The sequence below is a fragment of the Xenopus laevis genome, chromosome 2L (assembly GCF_017654675.1).
Source record: "Xenopus laevis strain J_2021 chromosome 2L, Xenopus_laevis_v10.1, whole genome shotgun sequence".
NCBI classification, from domain to species: domain Eukaryota; kingdom Metazoa; phylum Chordata; class Amphibia; order Anura; family Pipidae; genus Xenopus; species Xenopus laevis.
In genome coordinates this window covers 172,356,730-172,369,257 of record NC_054373.1, presented here as the reverse complement: position 1 = coordinate 172,369,257, position 12,528 = coordinate 172,356,730, and the positions used below count along the sequence as shown (strand labels likewise).

The following is a 12,528-nucleotide window of genomic DNA, read 5'->3' as shown; positions in this document are numbered from 1 at the left end:
GTTGGTCTAGATTAAAGCCTGGTTAAGCAAGCAAAGCCTCGCTCATGTCTATGGAGTTTCCATGTTCCCAGTGATCATTTTTTGGCACCTACACAAACATAAGAGGATTTACCCCCAGGGCAGAGGCATTTTAGAACATGTTGTGTCCATGTGACCCTGTAGAAACCGGTGCCCCACACTAGTCTTGCGCTCGCCATTCATTTACTCTCAGGCTATATTTTTAGTTCTGTCTGTAACATTGAAACCATGAAGTGTTGTGATCAAATGCTATTGCATTGAACCCAAAGAATAATTGGGCCCTACATGAAAATACTGCCACTTTGCCCAATTTTCACCCTGATTTGTCCAAATCCCAGCCCCTTTTACAGCAGTCCAGGCCTTCCACTTTGACTAAGCCCCTGCCTGTCCCCTCTTGATGGTAGCCCTGTCTGCAATTGCATCTTCCCAGTTAAAGGGGTTGTTCACCTTTAAATTAACATTAATTTGATGCAGAGAGGGATATTTTGAGACAATTTGCAATTGATTTGCATTTTTCATTATTTGTGGTTTTTGAGTTATTTAGCTTTTTATTCAGCGGCTCTCCAGTTTGCAATTTCAGCCATCTGGTTGTTAGGGTCCAAATTACCCTAGCAACCATGCATTGATTTGAATAAGCGACTGGAATATGAATAGGAGAGGCCTGAGTAGAAAGATGAGTAATAAAAAGTAACAATAACAATACATTTGTAGCCTTACAGAGCATTTGTTTTTTAGATGGGGTCAGTGACTCCCATTTGAAAGCTGGAAAGAGTCGGAAGAAGAAGGCAAACAATTCAAAAACTATAAATATAGAATTGACTATTCTATAACATACTAAAAGTTATAGGTGAGCCACCCCTTTAAGATGAATTTGTGATTATGTTTGTCTTTCTTTATAGGTACTGTAGCACAAACAGATATGCCTACTACTGTAAGCCCTGCAAACTAATATCATTTTATATGAATTAAAAAGTAACAAGTCTAGGACTGTGTGAATTACGAAGAAGGTGCGAGTGAGGAGTGGGCTATATGGTATTTATAGGCCTACAAAGCCTTCAGTAAGGAGACGTGTCATTTATAAAAGTGTTAATCCCTGGGGAACCTTCACTCCTATATTTCCTATTCATAAAAAGGTTGAATGATGGATAGATTGTATACAGTTTTCTCTCACTTTTAGGGTCAGGGCACACGCCTAGATTTGGGGAGATTAGTCGCCAGGCGACAAATCTCCTCCTCTTCGAGGCGACTAATCTCCCTGAACTGCCTCCTGCCGCCTATAAGCTAAATCACCGGTGGGGTGGCACTTGGAGGGCTTTGTTTTCCGAAGTCGCCCGAAGTTGCCTCATGAGGCAATTCTAGCCGGCGGGAGGCAGATCTGGGAGATTAGTTGCCCTGAAGAAGAGGAGGTTTGTCCCGGGCGACTAATCCCCCCGAATTTGAATGTGTGCCCTGACCCTTAGTTCTTAAACCCTCATGGTTACAAAAAATCCCCCCAATCTAGAATTTTTCAGTCGAATTGGTAAAAAGCCCATTCTTAATTCTTATAAAGATTTAAGTAGGAAAATAATGATTGGGTCGCTTTTGTTGCTGCTGTAAATCTCCAGTGAGGGTGAATAAAACATCTCTAGTGCAGTCAGTAAGTAAATCAGTCTCTAAAGGTGGCCATAGACGAAAAGATCCGCTTGTTTGGCGACATCGCCAAACAAGCCGATCTTTCCCCGATATGCCACTAACGGGCATGGCTATATCGGGGGTAATCTGAACGTTCGGCCCTATGGCCGAAGGATCAGATTATGATGAGAGCGCAATGGGCTCCTGCGGGATCGGTCGGGACAAAATCAAACCTGTCCGATCAACCAAACAACTAATCTCCGCCGGAAGAAAAATGTTGGGACTCTCCACACACGGTCCGAAAATTTATGAAATCTTGATTCGTACGGTAGGATCTTTGCGTCTATGGCCACCTTAAATCGGAAGTAAGAAAGTAAGTGTGGGGGGAGGGGCAGCTTTAAATGGAATCAGATTGAATATGAGCATGATCCAGGCTTGGAGACAAGTTTTGGTTGTAAAAACAGATGTACTGCCAAACAGAGCCTCCTGTTGGCTTCCAGTCCACATAGAGGCTAGAAAATAACCAATCACAGCACTTATTTGAAACCCTCTGGAAATTGTTCATTCTTGTGCTTCTCCCCAACTTTTATTACCTTATATACTCGAGTATAAGCCGTCCCGAGTATAAGCCGAGGTACCTAATTTTACCTCCAAAAACTGGGAAACCTTATTGACTCGAGTATAAGCCTAGGGTGAGAAATGCAGCAGCTTCTGGTAAGTTTCCATAAAAAAATTGAGGGTTTCTGCTCCGATTGGAGGTGCCGGCATCTCGTTTTTGGATGCCGACGACCATTCTTGGACGCCGGCGAATATTCTTGGAGACTATTCTTGGACGCGGGCGACTATTCTTGGATGCCGGCGACTATTCTTAGACGCCGGCGACCGTTTATGCGCTTGACCCGAGTATAAGCCGAGGTAGAGTTTTTCAGCATATTTTGGGGGCTGAAAAACTTGGCTTATACTCGAGTATATATGGTACATTTGAAGTGGCTTGTGGGTAAAAAGAAAGATTGGGGATCGCTGGTCTAGATTATAGCCTGGTTAAGATAGGCGAGCAGAGCCATGTTCGTGCCCATGGAGTTTTGGCAACCTCATAAACATAAGAGGATTTACCCCCCAGGCCAGGGCATTTTAGAACATGTTGTGTCTCTATGATCCTGTAGAAGGCCGTGCCCCATACTTGTGCTCTCCATTAATTTACTCTTAAGGCCATATTTTTAGTTTTCTGTCTGTAACACTGAAATTCCAACTAAAGTTTTGGGATAAAATGCTATTGCCCTATTATCATTGGATGAGGACCAACACTATATTCCATAAAATTGGGCAATTGTGGAGTGTTTTCTTTCCTACATAGCAATAAATCCACAGTTTATCTATGACCCTTGTATTAAATATCTCATGAATGATATGAATGATATGAATATTCAGATAAAAGTTGCTGCTTGGAATCAATTATAATAATAATAATAATCATGGAATGTGAAATGCTGATTACACACAGTTGGGGAAGGGTTTTCTCTAGTGACCATGTCCATCATCCCTTGCTCTGTTCTTGTTCAGGCTCTATTGCCAGTCTCTCCCCAAGTTTTCTAATCAGCTCTGCCAGGTCTTCTGTGTTGTGGGACTTTTCTTCAAGAAGTTCGTAGCGCAGGCTGGAAATGTCCTGCTTGATCTCCTTTAATTCCCCTGAAGAGAAGAGAATATAGTGTAGATTGTATCATATAATGAGAGAATCAATGCAAGGAACAGGAAAATCATGAAGAAGTCCCACTTCTCATAAACCTTCTTCAGACATTTAAAATTCAAGGTCTTTGCTGTATCACATATCATATAATTGGGGATTACATTTACACTTCACCTAAACATGTTTTAATCAAAAAGAATAATACTTATAAAGCCCACAGCAGGCCCCCAACCTGCCCAGGCGCTCCACTGACTTCTACATATGTTATATATTTATTATAACGGACTCTGGGCATCTGCCAGGAGATGGTACTGCATGTTAACCAACAGTCCAGTCAAGTTAAGGCAAGTGGCCATTGTTGGTAGAGGTTGGGTTGGTTGAGGAACCATGTAAAGAACAGACACCAATGAAGGAGAGAGAGAGAAATGAACTGGGGTCCCAAGGGAGGTGCCAGAGAACTGTACCCTGATCTCAGAGAGCAATATGATACAACTGTGTGCTGTGAAGAATGAACTGTGAGAACAGTTTTAAGCCAGAAAATAAGATATCACTTTTGATTCACTATTTTAATTTAACATTTTATTTGTGCGCCAGTGTGGGTGACAGTCCCACTCAGATCGGCTTACAGGCATCTTCAACCCACACTGACTATTTTATCATATTAGCTGACCCCTTCTACTTTGGTAAGTTAACGGGGGGGGCATTAGTCCTATATTATACAATAATTGTTAGATGTTTTTATTACGGGTTGTTCACCTTTCCATCTTCCAGCTGTATCATTATCTTCATTCTGGGACCCCAGCCTTCCTGCATCCCTTCATTTCAACCCCAACCCTACAACAGGGGTTTCACCAAGGCTCCCTTTTTCTCATGACCACATATGGAGTAAGAACTCACCTTCATTCACTTCGTCGCTCTCCTTGTCAATCTGGGCTTTCAGGACATATCTCTTGATAAGGCGCTTCATAATTTTCTGTAAACAAACAGGGGATACACTTCACATCCCGCATTATGTATTATCATGTAGTTAAAGTGGAAGGAAAGTTTAAAATAGAATAAGGCTAGAAATGCTGTATCTTGTATACTAAACATAAAAATGAATTTACTGCACCACAAGCCTAATCAAACAAATGATTTATGCTTTCAAAGTTGGCCACAGGGGGTCACCATCTTGTAACTTTGTTAAACATCTTTGCAAGACTAAGACGGTGCACATGCGCAGTGTGGTCTGTGCTGCTTAGGGATCATAATAAATTATCACAACAGCACAAGTCAAATAATATCTGCCAGAAGCCGATACAGCAAGACTGATTAATAATCAGAATATACAGACTGCACTGGGTCCTGTGTTGTCATGTAATCTAATGTGGATTTTATAGTTTTTGTATTGTTTAATACAAACTTTCTCCAACTCTGCAGAACCAGTGGCTGCAGCAAAATAATCCTCCAAATAGAATCCCAGTGTATCAGTTTAAATCTGGCTCCATGATCTTTGTCCATGCAGCTGGAGTTGGAAACAGTAAAAGGGATGTAAAGGCAAAAATAAAATCCAATACAAATCTCCACAAAGTCGCCGACAGCTCTACAGGGAAACAAACAAAGCTGCTTGAGTTCTGCATGGCTGGGAAGTAAGGCGGGGGCTCCCCCTGCTGTTCATAAGTAGGATTGTTTCCCTGCTCAGCAGTTAGGGACCGTATGACAATTCCTATCCACAGCAGTAAATGAAGGGAGAATTTCACTGCATACAGTCAGGTTTCTTATAAAAAACGGTACACATTTTTTAATTAAAGTATATTGCAGATAGGTTTCTTTTTCATTAAAGAAAGTAAAAATGGGATTTTATTTTTTTTGCCTTTATATGCCCTTTAATCATGGTGTTGTCAGAGTCGGACTGGGCTATTAGCTCGGCTCCCTGAACTCCCTTCCGGGGACTTAAGGTGGGCGGGGGCGTCGTCATTTAGTTAGTTTGCACTACAACAGAACTCCAGTTTTACGCCCCCCCCCCCAAATTTTCATTTTCCCGGATTATTCATCATTTATTTGCAATTGATACGCTTAATTAGTTTTTCCCAGAATATAATGTTTGTTTCGCTTGAAATATAAACATGGGGTTCCACTGTATACAGTATATTAAAGAGCAACTATAAAGCTTTACTATTGAGGTTTATCATTGCCAACAACCAGTCCTTTGGCTAATTTATCATTAACTGAAATGCAAAATCCAGCAATTATACATTGCCCCAGTTCTTACTAATTACAGAAAATCTGCAATGACATCTTCCACTTACTTGATATCTGGTGGGTGGATGGCTGATGTGATTGAGATTTCCATCTTCTGAGCTTCGGATGCTGGAATGTTTGCTGTGACCCAGCTGAAAGCAAAAAAGCACGACATGACATTTCATCTGCCTTATTACACACTCCGGCGCTTTCTGTCTAATTGGATTCATATTACTTGTACAATACGAGATGAAATGGAAACTGATAGTTTCTATTGTGACTGATATCAGATAGTTGTCAGTATGTTGAGTCATTTTCTAAATGGGTGGTTCATAACTTAGTATGTTATAGAATTGCTAATTCTAAGCAACTTTTCAATTGGTCTTCATTTTTTCTTTATTTGAACTATTTGTCCTTCTCTTCTGACTCACTCCAGCTTTTATATGGGGGTCACTGACCCTGTCTAAAAAACAAATTCTCTGTAAGGCTACAAATGTATTGCTATTGCTACTTTTATTACTCATCTTTCTATTCAGGCCCTCTCCTAATTATATCCCACGGTTGCTAGGGTAAATAACCAAAAATCCTGTCTCTCCACATGCATCTGTGCCAGAGTCAGTTATTTTGTTAGATTTTGTTAGTGCTGGAGTCGGATATTTGAGTGACCTCGTATATGCTAGGAAAGGGAGCCCCCTGAAAGATGTATTAGACTCACCCGTCAATCAAAATCTGATCCCCACTTCTGCATAAATAGAGAGACAGATTTCTGAGAGGGGGATTATGAAGAGTAACATGAATATAATAGAAATAGGTTCTTCCACTTCTCCATCTCCATTTTTCCCTTCTTTATCCATTTTTCCGCAATTTATAATATTCCCAACTTTTTCAGTGATAAATGATTTCTTGGGAAGGCCCTCCAATCGCCACACATTAGTGATGGGCGAATAAATTCGCCAGGCGCGAATTTGGGGTGAATTCAGTGAAGAAAAATCTGCTGCGCCTATAAAATCTGGGCCCACGTCAGAATAGTCGCACGCATAAAAATTGTCACTCGTCAAAATTTTTCAGACTCACATTGACTTTAATGCATTTGGACAAAATAGGCACATGTATACAAATTTTGCAGGCGTTGAAACTGACGCGCCTTAAAATGATTTTGACGCCCATTGACTTCAATGCATTTCGAAAATCTTTCGTTGCTTCGCTTTGCTGAAAATTTTTCGAATTTCCTGTGAAAAATGTAAAGGTTTTTGGGGGCCCCTGGTGTCCCAGTCCGACACTGTATTATTATATTTGTTCTTTGCCACTTATTGGACAAAAGGTCTGTTTATGGCCTGTTCTTTCTTTTGGTCACTAGATGGCAGAACTAGACAAGATTAAGTGATGGATGGAGTTATTCTGTGTGGCTTTATTTTCTGCATTTAAGTAAGGAATACCTGGGGCTTATTTACAGTATATTAGTATAATTGTGGAAGTAATATATATTTAATAGTGGTTAGTGTCTTATAATGCGTAATTCGTTGGCAGTAATCTAGAATAGTTTTGTTTGCCCTGTTCCCAAAGCCAGGAGGGGGCAAAAATGCCTACAAATCAATGGTAAAAATATAAATGTATGTTACATTTCATTTTTTAAGTCTGCAGTAAGCTGCCAATAACGCATTGGTTGTTGTCCTGGTGTTTTTCACTGGTTTGCTCCCCCTCCCCAACCCAACTCTCTGCTTGAGAGTAAAAAGATAATTGGTCGAAATTGCTGTTATGGATTATAATATCGTTTCTCTATTACTAGCGCAGTGCTGTAACAAATGCTGGACAGTGACATATAATGGTTATTGTAGTCCTGAATAAACGACCCACTCTTAGCAGCACGTTATTAATGCACATTCTGTAACACTGAGTTATGCCATGTTCCTATTCATACATCATACTGCCAGCTCATAATTGCCTATACAGCAGCTGTTTGCTCTCAAGAATTATTAGGAACATGAATTCAAATGATGTGAAACCTGCATTCGACCAGCTCCTGTTGAACTACAATGTTCCTCACTGAAGGCTGATTGGTTTATAAAGGAACGACAGTTTGCAGCCTGCAGTTTGTACAACCCTGTTGTAGGCTAATATCCATCATCTGCTTACTAGTCACATATTAAAGAGCAATTAAAGCCCATAAAAAGTACAATCTATTTTCATTTGAGACAGTACAGAGCTGCTGTACCATTCCCCATGTGCAGCAGCCTAATTCCTAATTCACTGACAGAGCCCCCAGGCCCCTCCTCTTGCAGGTGTTAAACCCTAGTGCAGGTGCAATGTGCCACCCCAGGTTGTACTTTGCCTCTGCACATGGAGTAATATTCCTTGCACCCTGGGGTGCCACATGCTGCTATGATGTGATGCTAGAACAGAAGCTGTCAGCTGATTTTGTTTCTGGGACTGACTTGTCCTTTAATTCTGAAATACAATTAAAGGTATGGGATCCGTTATCCGGAAACCCATTATCCAGAGAGCACCGATTACAAAAAGGCCATTATAATCAAATAATCCAATTTTTATTATTTCCTTTTTCTCTGTAATATAATATTAATTATTGTTTATTTAATATTTACATAACTGTCTAGTAGGTATGAAGATCCAAATTACAGAAAGATATTTTACCCAAAAAAACCCAGGTCCCGAGCATTCTGGACAACAGGTCCCATACCTGTATGGGATCCATTATCCGGAAACCCATTATACAGACAGCTCTGAATTACGGAAAGGCTGTCTCCCATAGACACCATTTTCACCTAATAATCCAATTTTTAAAAAATGATTTCCTTTTCCTCTGTAATAATAAAACAGTAGTTTGTACTTGATCCCAACTAAGATATAATTAATCCTTATTGGAAGCAAAACCAGCCTATTGGGTTTATTTAATATTTACATTTCCAGAATTATGGTATGAAGTTGCAAATTACAGAAAGATCTGTTATCCGGAAAACGCAAGCTCCTGAGCTTCTGAATAACAGATCCCATATCTGTACTGTGTATATGTTTAAGGCAACAAGTTGGGAGGCCCACCTTGGAGGTGGTGGAGTTATTAGGGTATTTTTTTTAATATGAATATCTGTTAGCTGGTTTCTACGTATATCTGGTTAGTAATATGGGGGTCTTGAGTTTGATTCTGGCTTGGACACTATTTGAAAGGAGTTTGTTCTCCCTGTGCAGTGGTGTAACTATAGAGGAAGCAGACCCTGTAGTTGCAGAGAAGCCAGGCTCTACTTCTTCGTCTTAGCAGTGGCATAACTAGAGGGGTCCCCCTAAAAAACAATCTTCAGAGGGGCCCAGCACACTCCAATCCCCATCCTCCGGCCCACTTCCTGCCTCCGCCCACTCCACCCTGACTCCGCCCACACACTCACATGGCTCCACCCACTCCACAACCCCACCCACTTCCCCACTCCATTCTCCATGACTTGCACTTCGATACCCCTGCCGCAGGTAAGAGAGCTGCTGGGGAAGTTAGTTTTTCCTAACTTTAGAAGAAGCAGGCCCCGCAGTCCGGGTTCCCCGGGCCCCCTGCGACCGTGGGGTCTTCTTGCTCTATAGTTCTGCCACTGAGTCTTAGATACCCCCCCCCACAGCCGTTTTTTCTTCCTTACCCAGCGGTGGGTGGAGGGAGGGAGCTACTTTGCACCAGGCCCTTCAAAAGATTTTTTTTGGGTGGGGGCAGTTGTTGTGTTGTTATGCCACTGTCCCTGTATCTGTATGGGTTTCCTCTGGGTATTCCAGTTTCCTTCCACTCTCTAATAGTGTGTGTGAATGTGATAGGGACCTTAGAGTGTAAGCTCTCCACTGGGGCATGGGCTGATGGGAATGATGCATAAGGTCTGCAAAGCACTGCTTAAATGTGTCTGTGCTCTATCAATATATAAATAAAAAATCTATACATTCACAATCAGTTCTCACGGTCTCATCAACAAATAGTCCCGTCTCACAAATGTCTGACTGCCGCTGACAAACGTTGCCGCTCACGCTAAGAAACATCTGTTTGTAGCTCCCTACAAATTGCTCCCGGCTTCCCCGAAACTGACAGTCAGATGCTCACTGTACGGAACAGCCAGCATCTCATACAGAATAGGAAAGAACAAACCACTGGGAAGTAAATAGGGAGCATGGGAAGCCATGGGGGTCATGGGAAAGGTTTTGTGCAGGAGCAATGAAGGTTGCAAGGGAGCGAGATGATGAAGTGGTAAAAAGAGGAAAGGAAAGGGGAATATAGGGACAGAAAAAAGGACACAGTCAGCAGAGACTCCATGTACAGACATATTTTAAGACACCCACCAATAACCACTTGTAATGTTTACTTGCTTATTTAAAAAATCAGAATACAAAGAAATAGAACTGAAAACAATTCAAATACCTAACTGGGCCTTCTACACCCCTGGGCCACCCTGTAATGGTAAAGGTCAGAAGAGTCAAACAGGCAGGCAAGGGTCAAAACACAGTAGATCAATCAGGATTCAAGTTATAAAGCACCCAGGAACAAGGCAAATTGAACCTAACAACGGGCTATCATATGAATACTGAATTCCTCTTTTATACTTTTGAATTGCGCATGACGTCACGCCGGCGCATGAACCCGGAAGAGCACATAAACCTGGAAGCGCGCCGACATGCGCGCCATAGATGAACCGGCACTCGAAGGAGAAGGAGCTGCGCAGCGGGCGTCCACGTCGAAGGAGTGGCGGTGGACCCCTCTGCCCAATAGACCACCAGGGTAAGTCCTGACGAAACCCTTTTCTCCCTGCATTGAATCTGGCCAATTGCCTGAACTTTGCTTATTCTTTTACGTTTTGCCCATAACATATGCTTTACAATTACAGTCCCTTTCACATCCCATAAAGCAGCAGTGCATATGCCATTGATTACAGACACATACCGGCTGCTCTTGTATCAGAGAAAATCTAATCATCCCTATTTAGCCGGCACAACATTTAGTGGAGCCACACCGAATGATATAGATTTTCTGTGGTCAATTTAAAATTTCATTTAGAAATGGAATGACTGCAATTACACATACATGGGAGAATGTCTCCGTCTAACCACCTGGCAAAGTGCCTGTCTTTTCATACCCATCTTTTCTATTTAAACTCCATATATATACTGTATATTGTAGTTCCACTGTTTAAAATTATCTTCTCTGCATACAGATACAGGGGTCCATCATTGGTCTTCTTTTTTTTTTTAGACCCCCAAAAGCCACCATGTCTTCTATCTACATAGTAACATAGTAACATAGTAAGTAAGGTTGAAAAAAGACACATGTCCATCGAGTTCAACCTTTTTTTTTTTTTATTAACTACCTATCTGCCAGTTGATCCAGAGGAAAGCAAAAAACCCATCTGAAGCCTCTCCAATCTGTTTGTTAGATGCCCTTCATCCATCTCCCTATCTCTCTCTCTTTCTCTCACTAAATATACAGCTACTGTAGGTCCATAAATATTTGGACAGAGACAACTTTTTTTTCTAATTTTGGTTCTGTACATTACCACAATGAATTTTAAATGAAACAACTCAGATAAAGTTGAACTGCAGACTTTCAGCTTTAATTCAGTGGGTTGAACAAAAAGATTGCATAAAAATGTGAGGAACTAAGGCCTTTTTTTAACACAATCACTTCATTTAAGGGGCTCAAAAGTAATTGGACAATTGACTCAAAGGCTATTTCATGGGCAGGTGAAGGCAATTCCTTCGTTATGTCATTATCAATGAAGAAGATAAAAGCCCTGGAGTTGATTTGAGGGGGGTGTTGGTATGTAGAACAGACAACATGCGGTCAAAGGATCTCTCCATGCAGGTGAAACAAGCCATCCTTAAGCTGCAAAAACTGGTGAACTCAGCAACGCAAAAAGACCTGGACGTACACAGAAGACAACTGTGGTGGATGATCTCAGAATCATTTCTATGGTGAAGAGAAACCCCTTCACAACAGCCAAACAAGTGAACACCACTCTCCAGGAGGTAGAGTATCCATATCCAAGTCTACCATAAAGAGAAGACATGAAAGTAAATACAGAGGGGGCACTGCAAGGTACAGGCCACTCATAAGCCTCAAGAATAGAAAGGCTAGATTGGATTTAGCTAAAAAAAAAACATCTAAAAGATGAAACTAAGATCAACCTCTACCAGAATGATGGCAAGAAAAAAGTATGGAGAAGGTGTGGAACAGCTCATGATACAAAGCCTAGCACATGATGTATAAAACATTTGGGAGGCAGTGTGATGGCTTGGGCGTGCATGGCTGCCACTGGCACTGGGACACTAGTGTTTATCCATCATGTGACACAGGACAGAAGCACAAGAATGAATAGTGAGCTGTTCTTAGACACTGTCTGCTCAAATCCAGCTAAATGCAGTCACATTGATTGGGAGACGTTTCATAATGACCCAAAACCTACAGCCAAAGCAACCCATGAGTTTATTAAAGCAAAGAAGTGGAATATTCTTGAATGGCCAAGTCAGTCACCTGATCTGAACCCAATTGAGCTGCATTTCACTTGTTGAAGACAAGAAAGGCCCACAAACAAACGCTGCAGTAAAGGCCTGGCAGAGCATTAAAATGGAAGAAACCCAGAATCTGGTGATGTCCATGAGTTCAAGACTTCAGGCTGTCATTGCCTGCAAAGGGTTTTCAACCAAGTATTAGAAATGAACATTTTATTTTCAGTTTTTTTACTTGCCCAATTACTTTTGAGCCCCTGAAATGAAATGATTGTGTTAAAAAAGGCTTTAGTTCCTCACATTTTTATGCAATCTTTTTGTTCAACCCACTGAATTAAAGCTGAAAGTCTGCAGTTCAACTGCACCTGAGTTGTTTCATTTAAAATCCATTGTGGTAATGTACTGAACCAACATTAGAAAAGTTGTCTCTGTCCAAATATTTATGGACCTAACTGTATATGCAGCCAATTATTCTACCATGTATATTGAAATTACAAAATGAAGCTGTTGCCAATCAC

General features: G+C 41.2%; 1 protein-coding gene across 1 annotated transcript in view; it reads right to left on the bottom strand.

Annotated features, from left to right (window-relative positions):
- Window positions 1-2,518: 2,518 nt before the first annotated feature.
- The window catches only part of trpc6.L (transient receptor potential cation channel, subfamily C, member 6 L homeolog), a 107,011-nt gene continuing 97,001 nt past the window's right edge, over window positions 2,519-12,528 (bottom strand). The window contains exons 10-12 of the mRNA XM_041582693.1: window positions 5,602-5,685; window positions 4,211-4,286; window positions 2,519-3,315 (exon numbers count right to left, since the gene is read on the bottom strand). Of these exons, the coding sequence (XP_041438627.1) occupies window positions 3,164-3,315; window positions 4,211-4,286; window positions 5,602-5,685 (312 nt within the window). The 3' untranslated portion in view covers window positions 2,519-3,163. The remainder of the gene's footprint in view (window positions 3,316-4,210; window positions 4,287-5,601; window positions 5,686-12,528) is intronic.